Here is an 18782-nt window from a genome sequence, read left to right on the forward strand (position 1 = left end):
ACTTTTGCCGTGGCAGCCAGAACTATCATGTCCGAAGTGCACAAATAGTCACACGTGGAGAACTGGGCATCCAGTCTGACCTCAATACGAGGCACAGGTGATAGTCTGTCCTCAGGCTAAATTTTTGGAGACACTGAAGGAATTTAATGTGTATATCAATAATGATAACATTGAAAGTAGCAAATGGCAAAGTCTATAAGGGTTATAGGGGAAATTTTCTCTTCAAAAATTAACTTGGGTGTGGGGACAAGGGAGTCATACCTGCCTGTTCAGGGCCTTCATAGCAAGAGGTGAGGCTCAGTGCCTGACCTGGGTGTGCAGCTCCAGTGTTGCTGTGGAAAAATATGCAACCATTACCTAGAAAATGAACGGCTCTCCTTGGTACCTGTTAGACAAAACCAACAGAAGGCTCACAGAATCCATATTTCCCAGGTTTTGGACCTGTCAGCCCACAAACCATTGACATTCATGGTCCGAGGTAGCCTGGAAAATGCCTGCTGCACCCCAAGGCTCCATCGTATGGTCCTGCTTACATTTTCTGAAAATTGCCATAAGCAGGTTCTCTTGGCTCACATGGAAAGCAAGCAGCCAGGCTGGATGGAAGAGCACTGTCCTGACACTCCTTGGGTCCCTGTGTGCCCCTCCTGTCCCCACCCTCCCAGGCAGTGCTTGGTGAGGGTGACACCTCTTGGAGGATCTCTGTGGAACCAGAAAGTGACCTGTGCCACATGGGAGCTCTCCATACAAGAGCAAGGCTGGAAAAAGAGCTATTGACACTCAAGGGAGCTGAGGCTGGAGCATCTCTCAGCTCTTGCCAGTGCATACCCACCACACAAAGAGACAGGCCAGCCAAGTGCCTGAACATCAAATCCAGTAAGCAGATAGCAGTCTGCAGTAACTAGAGAAAAAATAAATAAATATGCCTGCCATGTAGGAATACTTTTCTTGGAGCTCTTCCCAGCTGCTTCTTTGCCATAGCTTTCAAAATCTAGGAGGGTGGGCCTTGGTCTTGCAAACCTTTGAGATGTGCCTCTATCTTGAAGCAGGTGAGCAGGCATTCTGAACTGAGCAAGCTAATTAAGGATAATACCAGTTACACAAACTAATTAAAGATGATTGTGAAAGATCAAAACGTCAGATACCTGTGATTCCTGTCTTCAGGACCCAGAGCCTTTACATTCCCTGCTTGTCCCTTCCTTCCCTTCCCATGATAAGGATGCTCAGGAATTCCAGGACTGCTGGTTAGGCCCATGGAAATTGCTGGACAAGTGACAATGGGACAAATAGTAATGCCAGAGGAATACAAGTTCTTCCTGTTTGCCCTCTTCTTCTTGCAGTAGGAAGTACCTAAAATACTTTGGAGTATTCATTTTCAAACAGGCTGTTGTGTTCTGGGGTTTAATAAAACTGGGAAATACTCAGACCCTGCTTAGAATGAGGAATTAATGTTCCCAGTGTTGGTGCTGAAATCTAGATGTTTACCACTGTGTTCAAGTAGAGCAAACACTTGCAAACTGGTTTTCCTGTTGGAGCTTCTTGAAACCAATAAAATAACAGCCATCTACCTGTACACCCATGTATTCATTGCCTTTTTGCTTCTTATTATTAGTGATGCTTATTAATGATGATGATTATTATCATTAATGATGACTCAGGTGTGAAAACCCTGGAGGGCCAAGCTCATCTTGTTTAATTCCTTTTTTATGTGGCTGAGATCCTATCATTCAGTGCAGAGCTTCATAGTATAGTTGACATGTTTTAATCCTTTTTTCCCTGCTTATTCATACTGATGGGCAGTCTGGCTGCTAGTGAAACTGGCACCTTTGGCTGAAATTTTCCTGTACCATGATGTGGCTTTCAACTGATGTCATTCTGCTTCTCTAGAGTTACTGCCTTTAAGCTCTTTGGCTTCCTGTGAAACTGAGCAGGAATCAAGAATATATTTAGAAGCCTAAATAAACTCTGTGAACAATTACAATGATTTGCTAAATACCTTGTGTAGTAGCATGATCCAATCATCTCTTTTCTCCACTGGCAATGCTAAACACTTTTCCTTTTTCCCTAAGTACACTGAGCAGGTGTACATTGTTTCATTAATATTGTTGATTATTATTATTGATTGCTACACCTACCTTTTGCATCAGCAAAGTCCTTAATGTCTATATTTGTCTAAATCTTTGCTATGACTTTCTTCTCTTTGCTTGCATTTACTTTGCTTTTTCCCTGGTTTAAGCATGACACGAAGTGTGGTGAAAGTTCTTGACCCGTCCTTGGTGAAAGCCAGAGGAACCCTGCCTTGAGAACTTGTGTGCAGGTGCCCTCCACTGCCTTCAGGGGAGTTGTGCTTGATGGAGACTGTCAGGAAGAGCCACACCTGACCTGGATAGTGCAGAGCTGCTCTCTGGGGTGTTTTCTCCCAGATATTGCTCAGATATTCCAGTTGCAGTGGTCCCAAGTGGTCAGACTTCTTCCTTTCTTCAGGGAAAATATCTGGCAAAACAAAAGGTAGAAATTTCCTCCACACTTGAAGTGTGTATGTTGTTTCATGAGGCTTTTCTTTCTCTCTTTCCCATGCATTTATCAATGGTGTAAAAACCTAGTTCAGGAATTTACTCGACAAGACCAAGGTCAGTCAGAAGTAGAGTTAACTTGGTTCTGTTAAGCTCCTGAAAGAAGGGAAGTTGTGTCAAATACTCCACTTGTACAGGCACCTGGAGGACAGATGGAGGAATAAGATGGCTTGGCAGACTGGGGTTAGCAGGGAGATCTCAGATCAGTGGTGTTGCACTTGTGTCCTCTTTGCTTCCAGATATCATCTTGGGTCCCTCCTTAGATAAAGGTAGTAGTGGACAGTTGTGGTCAAGCAGACATAAAACTTTTTCAGAGAGATTTGAGCAGAGGTGGGTTTCGTGGCCTGACCTGAGATTAAAGCTGAGGTATCTCCTAAAAAAAATGCCAAGAAATGAGGAAGCCAAAGACTTCTTCACTTTGGAGTCCCTGGATGCAATACTGGGCTGTAATGCTGACAGTAATCTGAGGTGGGAGAATTCCTTTTGTCCATTTGGGGATCCCTCTGAACAGCAACAAAGCCTGTGGACCTAGGGACAGCTGAGCCAGCAAAACAACATTGCTGTCTCTGACAGGGAGAAGTCTCTGTCCTCTCACTGCTTGTGGCCAAATTATTTCCCTCTTCCTAGTCCCATTTTCACTGTTATTGGACCAACTTCCACGCTGAAATGACAGAAAACTAAAATGGCACATTCTTGTCCCACCTGGGGAGGATGAGTTGGGTTGCAGTGGTGCCAGGCAGGACTGGGACAGTACCAGGTAAATGGCAAGCACCTGCAGCTGGGTGGAAGGAGGAGACCACTGAGCAGCTGGGAACACACAGCTGGGACTGGATAGAGCAATCATCAGCCCAGCTGCCTCTTTGAAAGTCCCCCCAGTCTTCCTTTTAGGTGGGAGTACTGGCAGGAGTTCAGGATGTTTATGGAGCTCCCATCAATGCCTTTGAACCCTGATCTGCTGAATCCCGCTGGTTTTCCAGATTTTCTGATTTAAGGGATGAAGGGAATAGTTGCTTTTGGGAATTTGAATGGAGTCCTCTGCTTATTCCCTAAGGAGATCTGAATAGCTGGACCCTGCCAGCTGTCCTGATTCATGTGATCAAACACTCTGCATCCCATGCTGGAACTCTGAGGCACCCAGGCCCTGGGAACATGATTTTCTGGGAGGGGCTGTGATAAATGGCATTGCCGCGTGGCTGAGTGCAGAAAGATGTTGAAGATCCTGGGCTACCCACTCAGGAGCGTGAGCAGCAGTCTTTCCCCAGCAGTAACCTCTATGGGTGCCTCTTAGCAGACCAGACTGGTTCCTTGGTTCCAGGAAGGCACTGGCAGCCTGCCAGGCTTCAGTCAGTGGAAAAAGGGCCCGAAGAAATAGAGAGGCAGATGGGACAGCATGGCTGTTCCAAGCAGAGCTGCTCACTTAAATACTCTGTTGGAGAGCATGAATCCTTCACCTCAGATGATTTTTAAGTATGCTGCCTATGGGTGCCTCTTTTGAGGTCTTTTTGCCTCCTTGTGAAGCATGTCATGATTCCAGCTATAAAAGAGGTGACCAAATTCTCCCCAGCTGAAGCTGGCCTTAGACCACTGTTGCTCCACTGACTTCTGTCCAGCCATTTCTGACTTTCACTGATGAAAGGCAAGACAATCAACCCTAACACAAACAAAACCAGAGCTGTTTAGCTGCTCAGCTATACAAAAGCTCCATCACTGATACATTCCAGCAATGTTTTGGATTCTCTCAGACATTAACTGTTTCAAAAGAGCGTGGCTGGGAAGAGGGTGGCTGGAGGGAGGGGGGGATTTCCCATTAAGGACAGCAGGACCAGATGTCTTTTTGATGAGCTTCTCTTGGCTTCCCATTCTTTGACATTTCCTTTTCAGTTGTTAAGTCCAAACTGCTTGTAGGCCAAATTACAGGGAGTCCTAATAGCTTGAATTGTTTTCTTTCCCTTGACAGATAGAATACCTTCTTGTGGCCAAAGACCAGACAGTGTGCTCAATAGACACAGCATTTGTTCCTCCTGAAGCTCTTTCTTCCTTGTACTTTTTTTACTACACCAGACCCTCTCCCCACTCCAGAGAAGCCCCTCAGCTTTCCTTTGACAATGTTCAATATCAGTTAAAGGAACCCAAAGCATTCTTTGTTCCTTTCCCTGCAAACTCCACATGGGGATGCTCACCCCAGCAGACTTCCCCCATTATCAGTGCCCTGTATTGCAGCTTGTAACACCCCCAGGCACCACAGGACGTGGCCATCAGCTTCCCAAGAGTTTCTGATAGAATGTTCTGAGGTGTACTTAGCCCTGTGTGGTGGTGCATCATCCCCCCACAAGCCCCTTGTGATCTCAGAAATGTTCCTTAGGTCTTGGTCTTGAGGAACAGCTGGGCTGAGCTCCTCTCGAGCTTATCAGAAACACTGGCTGCTCCTAGGAATTAGTGCTGTCTAACAAGCTCCTGTTTTCTACAAACAGCCTTGGAAACTTATTTTTCTTGCCTGAATAACAGCCCAAGCGGAACAGCATTTTTATGATTGAGCTTTCAAAGAAAGCCACTGACCTGAATTGCAGCCAGGATGGAATATTGTATGATTTAAAGCCAAGTGTCTTGTGACCCTATGAACAGCAGTCCAACGGGAGGCCCTTGGAGCTCTCCTGGAGCACAGTGGCTGCCCCAGCACTGCCCTTGTCCTGGGGCCTCTCAGAGCCACCAGCTCCCACCTTTGCTCCTCTTGGAGGACCAGCACCAGGCACTGACAAATCCTGGGCTGATACCCCCAAATCCTCGAGGCTCAACCTCTCACCTGTTCAGAAAATGCAAAGGCTCCAACGTGAGTGCTTCCCTGAGTTTGAGGGGGACTTTTGACAGGGATACCCCTTGCACAGACTCCTTTAGATCTCTCTGTGTGTAAGTGTGAATATGCCACAGCAAATGTACTGGGAATGTTGCTCTCCTAGACTCTTAAGTTCTTTAGATTTTTAAGTAAGTTAGGCCTGTGAGTTCCGTTGTGCTTATAGTAAATTCTATCTGAATGCTTTGTTAAATTGTTTAGCTTCAGCTATTGATTGAGTGCTGTTAGGTTTAAATGCTGCTAAACCTTTAGAACTAAACCATTGGTGAATTCTGGGGCTCAATTTGGCAAGGGGGGTCCACTGTGAACCTTGTGACTCAAAGGGAGGGTGCCCCTTATTCCTTTTTATCTTTACCCTTTCCTATCCTTATGCTTTCCCCAACCCTTTCTCCCAGGCTCCACATGGACAATTTTGGAACTGATTTTGGTTTTAGATTAATTGACTTGAGATTTTAGTTTGCTTTTTCTCTGTGTGCTTTAATCACCTAGGAACTACTAGAGTAAACTTTGCCAGTGAACTTTATTGCACTTTCTCTTCCACATTAAACCTGCTTTTGCTGATACCTTTGCTGGTGATTCTTTAAGTGACCAAAATACTCATTCATGGCAACATGGTCCTGTTTTTTAGGGGATAGGACAAGAAATCATGGCTTTCAGCTGCGTTAGAAACTTCATCCACTCTTACAGGTTTTACCAGTAAACCAGCATTGAGCAAAATCTCTCCCAAGTCAGAAGAAAAAAAATCTGTGTGGACTCTCAAGCTATAGATGGAGGACTTGCCTGAACAGAGCTGAACTCTTGGCACCTTTCAGCACCAGGAAAACTTACCCGGGTGAGAAGAAAAACTAATTTTATCAAAATATGGGGAAAGATTAATTTTAATGTCTTGCTACATTTTCACTGGGATTTTTTAAGCCTCCCCCGTCATCACCGCAGACTGTGGTCTGATGTCAACTGTGAGCTTGCAGAAGGCTATTTATTCTGGCATTTTCCCAAAGAGTGTTTTTCAGTCTGCAGCTTTTCTTTAGGCCTAACCAGTTCTACTCAGTCAAAGTCAAGGAGCAGAGTCTCTGTGGTCAGCACTGCTGAGAGGGGCAAGGGGAAAGAATGAGAACCTGTGGTCCTACAGCACCAATAAACTGCAGATTGTTTCAGTGGAGGCTGAGCACTATGGAGGAGTCCAAGTTTCCTTTCCTGCTATAAATATTGGATGTTAGGGTGTGCCAAACTACCTGCCAAAGTGGAATTAACTACCAGGTAATAAATAAGTTTCACCCATGTCAGTTGAGTCTTCCCCTTTTTTTTTTTTTTTTTTTTTTTTTTTTTTTTTTTTTTTTTTGTTCCTGCAAAAAGAGATTTAATCAAGAATCAAGAAATCTGCCTTGGCAAATACCAAAAAGTGCAGTTTCTCTTTTCACACACAGAGCTGTGGAGCTGAATTTCTCCTGCCTTCCCAACCATCATTAAGTATTCTGTTTAAATAGGCCAGCTTCATGCCATCTATAATGAAGTTATAGTGTATTGCTCTGTTATGAATGATGAAGCTGTTGTGTCCTACGGGGAGAAAAATCGCTGTAATCCAACTTTCCTTTTGAAAAGGCCTAATGTATCCACATGAGATCTTCTGGCAGAGACAACTGAGAGAATATAAATAGAAGCTTAAAAGAGGAAGGAGGGGAAGGGGAAAATAACTCCAACAGGGCTGAGTAGCTGAAATTCACAAGTTTAATAGGAAGATGGATGACTGAAGAGCCTGTTCTGTGACACAATTAGGACTTTATGTAGGCCTTTTTCAATTATTTGTAGCTGACAAAATATCACACAAAGGCTGTTTCACGCTGCAGGCCAGGTGCCCAGAAATGGTTTTTTTGGAGGAGAGGAGCAACTGGGAGAGTCGCCCAGGACCACGGGCCATGAGGGCTGCGTTGGGCAGCGGTGTGTGCGTCACCTCGTGTGCATGTGGCAGGAGGGAAGGGTGTCCTGCACTGCCTGAGGCCCCTGCACACTCAGGCCATGATCTGCCCATCCCCAGGGAGCAGAGAGCTGCAGCCACAGCAGACTGTGTGGGGCAGGAGGGACTGTACAGGTGCCCATGGTCCAGCCCGGACGCACCTTTCTGCTCTCCCCACAGACACATACAGCAAGGGGACTTGTGGGTTCCTGCTACAGGATGAGGTTTCTGCTGATAAGCAGTTCTCAGAACTGAAGCTGTTTCAAAAGATCTTGCCTGTTCTGTCCCCTACTTGCTTCTCACTGGCCACCCACCAAATACTGTTGTTGTGGCACTTGGTTTTCAGCACAAAGCCACTGCACCACCAAGGAACGTTTCTCGAAGTAACCTGCAAGTGTTTGCACACAGTCTTCATATCTTCAGAGGCATCAGGGCTGCAGCTGTAGGAGGTGACACAGCAGAGGAGAGATGGTGAACTGGAGAGCCACAGCAGCTTGAGTATCTCACAAGAGACCTGCAGAACATCCTACCAAACTAATACTACAAGTGCCTTAAATTTGTTTTGGTTTACTCCATCCCACAGTGAGCTAATCTTTAATGGGACAATTAATTAATATTTAAACATTAATCTTTAATGCCCCAAGTAAAGGCTTTTGGGGTGATGATCAGTAAATTTGGTTTATTTAAGTTTAGTTAATTTGGGGTGAACTTTCCTGGGTGTCCCCATGAAGAGAAAAAGTCAAATCCTAGGATCTGCAGGGGGGTCAATTCTGCTTTGGTGAAACCCTTCCCTTACATCAGCACTGGCAGTGGGCTGGCTGCATGTCGAGGCTGACAGCCTTGCTGATCTGATTAAATGTTACTCACTTTTTCTTCACAGGGTCAATCTTCCAGCCAGCTTTACCCCCCCCAGGTGATCTGCCTGCCCTGGTGGTACCTCCATTTTCACTCAAACTTGCCAGGCCCAGGAAAATCCTCCAAAGGGTCCTCTGCTGGGATTGCTCCCAAGAGAGAAAGAGCACAAACGTGATTTTCAGGAAGCTGAACAATTAGTTAGTTACGGAAAACGCCAACTTTGAGTGCCAAGAGGTCAGAGCAACATCAGAGCATTGAAGCATTATGCTCTGGGCTGCCTGAGCACCATGGCAGACCAGTTATCATAGAATCATTTATATGATCCAATATTTATTGGCCTCAAAAAAAGCTTATTTTCAATTACCTACTATTGTTTCACAAACCTAGGTGGCAGGAGGATTTTTTTTTTTTGAAAGGGAATAGTTAGAGGGAACAGCAATAGCTGAAACATAAAAATAAAACACACACTTTAAAATCCTTCAAAGTATCAAACACTGGCTTTCCTCCTCCAATATCTGTGGTCTTAAATGCATCATTGCAAGGGGAATTATTCATGTAGTCTCATCAATAAATCTTACTAAAGTCCTTTCTATTGCAGCCCTCAGTCATCCAGCAACTCCTCTGTAAATGGTAATTAGGGTAAGAGCTAACTGAGATACCACAGAGTTAGCTCCTGGCAGTCATTGAACATCCCAGTCTATCAGAGCTGTAAAGTAGGCATTTCTCAGCAGCAGCTCATTCATTGTGAGCCCTGATTCAATTATTACCTTGTCTCCTGTTGCACAGCAAACACTTTGGTTCACATAAAGCCTCAGAGCCTGTGTCAATGAACTCCTTGAATGGAGTCAGCTGCATTTTGTCTCCTCTGCAGTGTCTAGCCTAAATCCAGGAGAGGCAGTCAAGGGGGAGCCCTGTTTCCCTCTGGCAGCATTACTGGGCTATTCCTGCAGAGAGGTTTGGTTCTACCATTGACTCTTCCACAGCCTGGAGCTGTGGGGGCTGGGATAGCCCAAATTATGGGAAATAGATGACTCCCAAGTGTGAAGAGCCCGAGCAGAAAAATCAGCCTCCAAATCTGTCAGTCTGCTCCTGCCAGACCTGGCTCACCTTTTGATGCTTCTCCACTGGCTGCCCAGGGATGCTCTATTAATTTACATCCAGCCCCTTACTTGTGCCAACTTTGAAGGCTGGGAATTTCACTGAGAGGAACTCAGCTCTGTAGAGATCATCTTCTCCTGATCCATGTCCAAAGAGTCCTGCCACAGTTTTAGCAAAGGCATTCTAATACAAAGCAAGTGTGCCTGGCAGGGTTCTGTCCCTGAACACCAGCCTAGCACAGACCATGCAGCCCCCAGGGCCTGCACCTGGCTTCCTCTGCCAGCAGCACAGCCATCTCCTCCAGAAGGTGGATGTTAAAGGTGGGATTTAGTCCACCCCCTTCCTTCCCTCGTTCATACTGGGGCAACAGCTGAAACACTCCTGACTTGGCACAGATACCTGACTCAGCAGTGTGACCCTCAAAGGTCCTGAAGACAATGCCACCCTTCTGAACGGACAGCCACAGAAGGTGTGGTGGTACTGCTGGAATGGAAGGGACAAAGGGAATGCCACCAGCTGCCCTCTCTGCCATGGACTTGAGACAGATTTCCTGGCACACAGAGAGCAGTATCACTGGCAGATTACTGGGCTCTGCTTTTTCTGCAGACACCACTCTTCACTTGTGCCCACCCCATTTTTCATGCCCAGCACAATTATTTTGGGACATACACTCAAAGCAGGGAACTGACTCCATTTAAAAATATAAAAAAAACCCAGCAACGCTGTACAGTGAAATAAAAAGTAAAAAATGTTTTTTTAAGAAGGATCAGTTCCCAAATGTCACTGAGAGTGACCCCACAAGCAGTCATGCTGACATATCTGATGGCAGGAAAAAGCTGTGGGGGCGTGGGAATACCTTAAGCTGGCCGAACAGCCACCCAGTGCTTTGTCTTATGAAATCCCAGCCTGGGGAGAGGCTGTGCTCTGTTTCCCTGCTTCCCCTCTCTTCCTTTCCCCCCAAACCCTTGGGCCCCCATCACTGCCATGGCTACATCCAGCCTGGGATGTCCATTTTAATCTGCAGTGTGTATATAAAAGAGCTGGAAGCAGTGCCTGTCTGAGACCCACCTGACCTTTGGATGTACAGCAAACTTCCTGTTCCAGGGCTGCTGGCTCTTTCATCTCCCAGCCTTTAAAAAATAAAAGTGAGCCTATGTGAAAAAATGCTTTGTAATGGGGACTCCTGGAACAACTTTTCTCTCTTGCCCTCTGACTGAGCCATAGAAAACAGTAAATATGTCTCCCAAGAGTCCTTTTTTTACAATAGAAAAATGTCAGGCAAAACTGAAGTTTCATTTCCCAGCCTTGGACTCTGCAGCAGACAGGCACAAAAGCTAAAGAAAAAATAAAACAGCAAGGGGAAAAAAAATCTCCACTCTTGTTAATTCAGAGTTTGGAGAGATTTTTGGTGGAGAATAAGCTTCTTTTGGTGGGGAGCAAGACACACTTGGGAACTGAGTCTCTCTTCTTGCAGGAGGAAGTGGTCTGGGGCTATACTTGACAGCAAATTAGCATTGACATTTGACTTGTTTTGATGTGAGTTATTTACAATGGTATTATCTGTGTATTTTTTACATGCTGTGAAGATTCCCATTGCCAGATGCCTCGAGATGGCTGTAGGATGCAGAGCATTCCACAGTCATTACTCAGGGGTCATAAACTTCACATTACTTGTGGGGAGGAGGGGAGCAGGGGGAAATGGGCTAACAATTAAAAAAAAAAAAAGAAAAAGCAATCCTAGACTTAGATTTCAGTGGGCTTGTGTATTTAACTGGAGAGAAATTAAAAATGTGCTTAGGTGGGCTGGCACTGTCACACTGTGGGGCTGATGATTGGAACAGATCCTTGTGAATTTGCTCTACACGGAGAAGTGCAGCCAGGGATAATTTTCCCAATGCTCTGGTCTGGGGGAGGCTGTGATGGAGCAACTGCTCCATAACCCTGCCAGGTCAAAGATCCCTAGCAGGGGATGGCTGCTTGGCATCTCCAGAGCTTGGGCTGGCAGGACATGTCCCAGGGCTGGCACTACACTGCAGCTGCTGCTGCAGGGAGGGAGCTGCCTGCCAGCTGGTGACTTTCAAGAGACAGAGCGACTCAGAAGGGAGACTTTGGGTTTTGGGGTTTTTTTCTGTGTTTGGGAAACTTTCAAGAGAAGTTGCAAGGCCAAATCATAAACTTACACTTGTGGGTTTTTAAGCAGGTACTTCATGCACAGACCTTCCTTAGTTCCTGAAGGAGTGAAGATGCCCAGGGAAGTTGACAGGAGATGCCCAGAGATGCAATCCAAGGAAAGGACACCTCTAACTGCCACCAGGCTGTTTTGCTGGATTTGTACAGAGAGAAGTTTCTCTTGTGCAAGTCACAGCACACACACAACACTGCAAAAATGCAGGCATGGCCTGGGAAGTGAATAGGGCAGGTATGAGCCTTGCTAAAGGATATCTTCACACTGGTATCAAATTCCCCAGCTGCTGCTCTCCAGGCAGGAACCTGAGTCCTCATCTCATCTGAGACTCAGCCATTGAACACTCCCAACACAGCACACTGAAGTAAAACCCTGGGGAAGCTTTACCTTTGTCACGAGACAGAACCTGTGTAGAACAGCAAGGCAGGGCAAGGGGGGGAGCCTCAGAGGGCTGAGGAGTGAGAGAGAAGATGGAGAGCCTGGTATCTGCTGGGCACAGATCCTGGTGTTGCAGGGGCTTTCTGGAGGCTCAGGGACTGTGCAGGGTTTGTGCTGCACACATCCTTGGAGGTGCTGTGTGCTTAATTCTGCTGCCACGATGCTCTGCTGGACCCCAGGAGCGCAGCACATTATGGGTGTGATGAACACCCAATTTCCTTGGGTTTCATCATCCCCCACCTTCCACACCCACAGCAAGGCTGGGCAGGTTTAAACTCCAGATGATTAAGCCAACACCTAACTCTAAAATAGAAAACATTTTCAAGACGGGGAATAACATTTTAGCTGAATTTGCAAGGATCAAGAAAGGAAACAATTTAGCTTTTGAAGCTGACACAACAGCACGGTCTGTTTCACCTTGCTGGTATCTCAGGTAATTTTAAACCTCAACTGACAACAAAAATAACACTTCTATGTGGTTTATGTGAATCTATTTATTTCTAGTGGCTTAGCTACGAGAAGCCTAGTGACAATTTTCAAACCTGTTACTGTCAGCTGTCTTGCTCTTATCATTCATATCTTACCTGAGAGCTCTCTCCTTAAGAGCACATCCTATTTCTGTAAGAGAACTTTAAGTCTGAAAAATGAAAAAGAAAAACCAAAAAAATGAGGCAACATGAATCCAGAAATTAAGAATAAAGCTCCAAACTTTATTCATTGACTTGAGTACAACAGTGATGCAGATTACAGTGGCACAGGAGTGCAATATGTGCTGTTTGCAGTATGACAGTGGAAACACTAATTGTACAGAACAGCAACCCAGCTCAACTTCTCATTATGCATACAAGCAGACTTACTGTACAGACAGGACATTGATTCACTTTTACAGAGACTCAGAAAAAGAGACAGATGAATGGAAAACACAGGGACACCTCCCCAAAACGCTGGTTTGTAACATGTGGAGGGAGGGGGAAAAAAAAAGAAAATAATAAAAAATCCTATTGCCAAAATCTACTGATTTAAAGGAAAGTATACCTTTAAAAAATTAGTTTTAGTTTCCAAAGCTTAAAAAAAGTCCCCAGCTGTAAGGCCCCCTTACAGGAAGAGTTGTCCACAATGACCAAGCCTCACTGCTTGGGCAGGGCTGCTCTGGGAGTGACACCGAGCTCCTCGCTGGGCACAGAGGCTTCCCTGGCTCCAGGGGTGCAGTGCCAGGGAGAGGCTCCACTGCTGCCAGTGGGTTTGCATCTGGGGGAAGCACATTCTGAAGGTGTTCAGTGACAAAAGCCCAGGCAAGTGTCCAGTGGGACCTGCCAAAGCATCCTAAGGGAGCTAGAGACTCAGCCTGGTAAGGCACCACTGGGATTCCCATAGCTGCATTTCCTAATGCCCAGGGGCAGGGTCCTGTGGGCCTCAGCTCTGCCAGTCCTGGGAGCAACACCTGTACTGACTGTGGTGATCCTGACACAACAGGTCACTGTTTGCCTTCAGTCATCTCTTTTTTACCTCAAAAGTAGGACCTCAGTGCACATGGAAGTATTACCTCTTCACAAAGATGAGCATTTCTGAGCAACTCATTAGCAGAAATCTATTTCCCTATTAGAAACCCTTTGGGCAACAAGTAATTTATTTTGCATACAGGCAAACAACATTAATGGCCAATTACATTCCCACTTCCTGCACTGATGCTTACATTAAAATTAATAACACTTCTGCCAAATGTGGGCATCACACAGCTCCTGCCAGCAGAGTTGTCTGACTGAAAACTCAGTATCTTTGCATTGTGATGGATTTTTTTTGTTGTTTCTTATTTTATTGAGCACAAAAAAGGTGTGTGGGAGAAACAACAAGGCAAAACTCACCAGCCAGAGCAATGCTGCAGCCCACAGAGATAGGAGTGTCTCTACATTAAAGGAAAAAGGTGCATTGTGCTACTGTCACAGTGCTCAGGAGCTCTCTCCATCTCTTCATTTTGCAGCAATGGGGTAAAAATGTACCACATATTGTCAAGACCAGCCCTTGCTAAGCCTCTACCCTGAAGTCTATGCTGGACTCTAGTGGGTCTGTTGATAGGGCCACAATGTTTGACAGGGCACAAACCAGACTGTGACCTGGGGAGAACTGAATGGGGAAGGGGGCAGTGGAGACAAGCCCTAAGCATCCCTCTGGCATGGAAAGATGAGTGGCATTTTGGACAGATTAGTTTAATTCTTGTTTCCTGCAAGTGTTTTATTGCACTGTCATTACCACAGACTGGTGTTCCTCACTGCTGTAGGTAACGATCAGGATGTGGACATCCTCCTTCACAAACACATTCCAGAGGAAAGCAATGAATCATGGAGTGAGAGAAAGGGTGGTTTTCATTTGTCTGCCCTACAAGCCAAATATGCCAACATCTCCTCCTAAGTCAGGAGGAGCCAAGATAAATCATTCCCTGAAGAGTTTAGAGGATGTTCATATTTTTACCATTTGAGACCTAATGTTCCTGTTGCTTGTTCTAACAGCTTCATACCACTAATTTCAGTGTGGGTGCTCACATGCTATGAACTCCAAACTTGACTTCCCCACAGTTTGAAACAGGTACTACAGGCTCATGCCAGTGTTTTCCTCTAATCCTGCCAAGCATCACCCTGGCAAGCCCTGGAGAAATCAAGATTATGTTAACCCTTCTCCTTCCCAGACCTTAACCCTTCTCTGTCCATTGACATTACCCTGCCAGGAGACACAGGGATTGTGGAAAGGGATTCACTTCCAAACGTGTCTAACTTCAGTGTAGCTAACGTTTACAGAAGAGGCTGCTGCTGAACTCTCTTGAACAGCAGGACATCTGAACTACATGGCTGAGAAAGGACTTCCCAACTGCAACAGGAAAAGGGCAGCAAGCACTTCAGTGCCTGGCCCACAGACCTGGGACTACAGGACCTGGGAAGGAGAGGTGACACCTGTCTTGACAGAAGTAAAAGCACTACTGGAGTCACAGAGATGTCTTATCCCACACAAAGCTATTGAGTCCTCCCAGCCAAACCTTTCACAGCACACCACAATCCACATTTAATGAGCTCCAGATGGGGAGGGTGTGTGCCACACGTGCACCTGTGCTCAAGGATCTGCATCTGTACATAATCCCACGTGTGCTTAACCCCATGTGCACACGTGGGGTTATTCTGCAATGCTTTGACTGGGCCTTGCTCTTACATCACTCCTAAAGCAGAAAAGGAGAAAAAAGAAGACAAAAGCAATCAGTTTTTAGTCCTCTTGGTAATGACATTGTGTTGACAGCATTGATGGGACGGGACTTTATCAGAAGCTCAAATGCTTTGCAGGAGATAGAAGAACACAAGCATGTACTTAAGGCATATTCATAGAATCCCAGAAAGATTTGGGTTGGAAGGGATCTTTAAAAATCATCCAGTCCAACTCCTGACATGTCCCAAGGGAATATCAAAGAAGGGAATTACAGAGAACTACTACTCAATGGATACCAGGAGAATGATTAATTGCTTACAAAGAAAATTCTCCCTGGGGCTACATTTTGTTTTCATTGGGTGGGAAGACCAGATGAAAGAACAGAAAATACTGCAGTGACAATCACTAGGAGCCCACTGCAGAAAGCCTCCCTCCCCCATGGCTGGCTGCAGTGTGGCTTTTGTGGACAGATGATCTCTTGGGTGTGTCTGCATGTAGGTGGTTGAGAATTAAATATAGGCATGAAACTGAAGCTCAGAAAACCCTTCATGTTCTCAGTCAGGAGTAAAGCAGTAGTAAGTTTAGTGTAGAGGGCTGTGAATTGACTGACTGCTCCACACCAGTGAGACGGGAGCCCAAAAATCCAGTCAGAGATGAGTTGTTTCTGCAACATCTAAGCTAGCTTCTCTTCATTCCTTCCCAAGCTTAAGCTGCAGTTTTAAATTCTCAGTTGATGAGGCAGATCCAAATTACTATGCCATTCTTCACAGGACTAAGAGGCTGAGTTGTTTTTTTTCTTTTTCTTTTTTTTTTTTTTCTTTTTTTTTTTTTTTTGCATAGGAGGGAGAGGTAAGAAAACAACCTGGCTTAGTCACTTCTGAAATGACTGGGTAGTGTGTTCATATGTGCTGTGAGAAGTTCAGTAGTAACCTGGAGATGGGAGACAGAAAAATGCAGACTGGCAGCTCACATCCTTGAAAGAGCAACTCCTCAGGTCTAAAAGGGATATAGTCAAGGTGACTTGAACTAAAAGACCTGTGATGCCTAATAGTTTGAGTGTCTGTAGGATGTGGGATGACAAAATGCAGAGAATTTTAATAATTTAAATGCATTAAAATTCAAATGTTTGTCTCAAAGTTAAGCCACACCTTGCAGGTGACCAAACACTGAATTTGAGACCCCAGCATTCACGAAGTCTGTGAGTGTAAAACACTGCTATTCTTTCACTGTATGGATTTGCTTTCAGCAGTCACTCAAAGATGCATTTTGAGCGCCTGACACTGCCGTTTACTTCTCAGAGCTCCTCTAAAAACCTTTCAGATCTGTGTTCTGAAAAATGAGGTGAAATACATTACCCTGATCCCTGCTGCAACCTCGGTGCCAGCCAGAGAGCTCACTCACAAGTGTGTGTGTGTGTCACAGTGTCCCCAGGGACTTCTGCTCAGTGGGGATGGTGCCAGACCCTTGGTGGCACGTTCTCCAGGCTGTCCCACAGACCCACATTCCCTTAGGGACATGGAGCAGGTGCTGAGCCCTGGTCTCTGTCTCTGCCCTACTGAATCTTCATCTTAGATTTTATCAAAGGAACCACAGTGATCTGTCACAACAGGACTTCCTAAACCAGCAAAGAAGCAGCAGGGCTTGGGCTGTCCTGCACAGCTCATGGTGAAATGTCATTTGGTGATACAGAGAACTCAACACAGTGATACTGAATCTCAGAACTACATGGGACTGTTTCCTCTTCCTGACTTCCAGATTTTAACACCAATGTCTCATAGAACAGAAAATACAAAGGTTCTGATGTCTCCAGTGCCTGAAGTTTCTGCATTAAAAAGGAAACCTTGATATTCTTTGACAGACACAGAACCTAAATGACCCTCTCCCACCAGGAGATGGGCTGATTAGTGCAGTTATGCATTGGCAGTTAAGCACCAAGGAAGAGAAAAAGCAGCCACACTGCATCCATTCAATTACTTTGGTGCTCGTGTCCTCCTCTGCATAGGACTTGCCCAGAAGCAGTTAAGGTATATACAGGCAGTTTTTCAAGCTGCAGCATATTGGAAGAAGACTGAAAGCAATAAGGAGTTCAATGCAGCTCAGAAACTGTCTTGCATGATTATTCTGTCTTCAAAAACCAAGTCAGGCACAAAGGGAAATAAAAATAACCAAGGCTGGAGCTTTGATGCTTCAAGAGAGGAGAAAAAAAAGTCTGTGCCCTCTTTTCCAAGCACGAGTGAAAACCTACATGAACTAAAATGAGTGCTTGGCCCCATGCACTGTGCCATATTGACAACAGCTACTGCAGTTTAATCAAAAAGCCTCTATTGGCAGAGCTTGGCACCTCGATGGTACCTTTTAATTCATAAACATTTCCTCCCTAAGAGGGATGAATTTGCATGTTAGCTTGCAGAGAACCATTCTCCCTGCCATTGTAAAATCCAACAACTCCACTGCAGCCTGATGAGCTGTACTAGCAATTGCTAGCAGGGAGTTCGTCCTGAAATCTCTGGGTGCAAACCAGGGCACACTTAAAATAGCATTTTTTCACTCTGCCACTCCCACCCCCCATGCACCCACCTCCTGGAGTAAATTACAAGAAAACTGACTCTTCTCCATCATTCCCATTACTGAAGTGATCTTAAATTATTCAAAGGACTGGTTAAGCTCCAGCCTTATTAATTCAAGCAGAAAGTGTGGAAGAGGGAAGACTGACAACACACACACAGCAATTCACTTCTTATATCCTAGCAAATATTTACAAGGAGTCCATTTTCCAGAAATCCAAGTGGTGTGTCCTGCAGGTGAGCAGAGTGCCCACCACCACAGGCTGTGTTACACGAAGAAGACACTGTGTCAAAAGAGTGCCAAGTAAGAAACTGCTGGGTGAAAGACTTGATGTGATCATGTGGATAAGTTACAAGGGGCTTCTCCTTCACTACAGACCTACCTATGTCCCTCTCCATATTTACACACATATATACACACATACACACACACAGAGATAGATGGAGAGATATAAATACATGTGTGCACACAGGCAAACACGCATACATATATATATATATATATATTTATATATGTATATATTCTCTTCCAGTTCTTGGAGTGGTTACAACTACTTTAGTCTACAAGGCATCCTAAGGGCACTTCCTGGCTCTAGCAATAAAGTCCATCGTATTGTGGAGAGAAGTAAAGGGAATATCACTGAGGGAGAAGAACAGAACAGTTTTCTAGCTTGTACAATATCAGGTAACAGGTTGACACCTCTGAAAACTATCAGTGCTGTTTCTGAGCCCAGATATTTTCTCCCTGAATTCCAGGAGGGCAATTGTTGATCTTGTTCAACTGCAGAGGTGCCACTGTGTTGATTTTCCCTTTTTGGTGGAGAAGTAGTTGCTTCCAAACAGTTTGGACTGTGTGATACAATATTCTATGCATCATTTGTGGTTGGTTTGTTTAGAGGGAGATTAAAAGAGTTTTGCTTTTTTCTTCATGTCGTTGCGTCTCCAGAGAGGTAACTTGTCAAACTCCTGTATCGTCATGCCAAATATTTCTTGAAAAACTTCAGGTGCTAAGTGACGCTTCAAAAAATAAAAAAAAAAAGGAGGGAATAAAAAAAGGAGAAAAGGCAATGGTCAGTCAAAGCCAAAG

The 18782-nt window shown here is 45.1% G+C and overlaps 1 protein-coding gene across 18 annotated transcripts in view; it reads right to left on the minus strand.

The window, feature by feature from the left end:
* Positions 1–15916: 15916 nt before the first annotated feature.
* ABLIM1 (actin binding LIM protein 1) overlaps positions 15917–18782 on the minus strand; it is a 187605-nt gene continuing 184739 nt past the window's right edge. For 17 of the 18 annotated variants that reach the window (XM_038140698.1, XM_038140694.1, XM_038140685.1 and 14 more), the window contains one exon: positions 18123–18712. In XM_038140698.1, coding sequence (XP_037996626.1) covers positions 18599–18712 — 114 coding nt within the window. In that variant the 3' untranslated portion in view covers positions 18123–18598. Of the gene's footprint in view, positions 18713–18782 lie in introns of all 18 variants that reach the window. The other variant, XM_038140682.1, reaches the window with a different exon arrangement.

The sequence above is a fragment of the Motacilla alba genome, chromosome 6 (assembly GCF_015832195.1).
Source record: "Motacilla alba alba isolate MOTALB_02 chromosome 6, Motacilla_alba_V1.0_pri, whole genome shotgun sequence".
NCBI classification, from domain to species: Eukaryota; Metazoa; Chordata; class Aves; order Passeriformes; family Motacillidae; genus Motacilla; species Motacilla alba.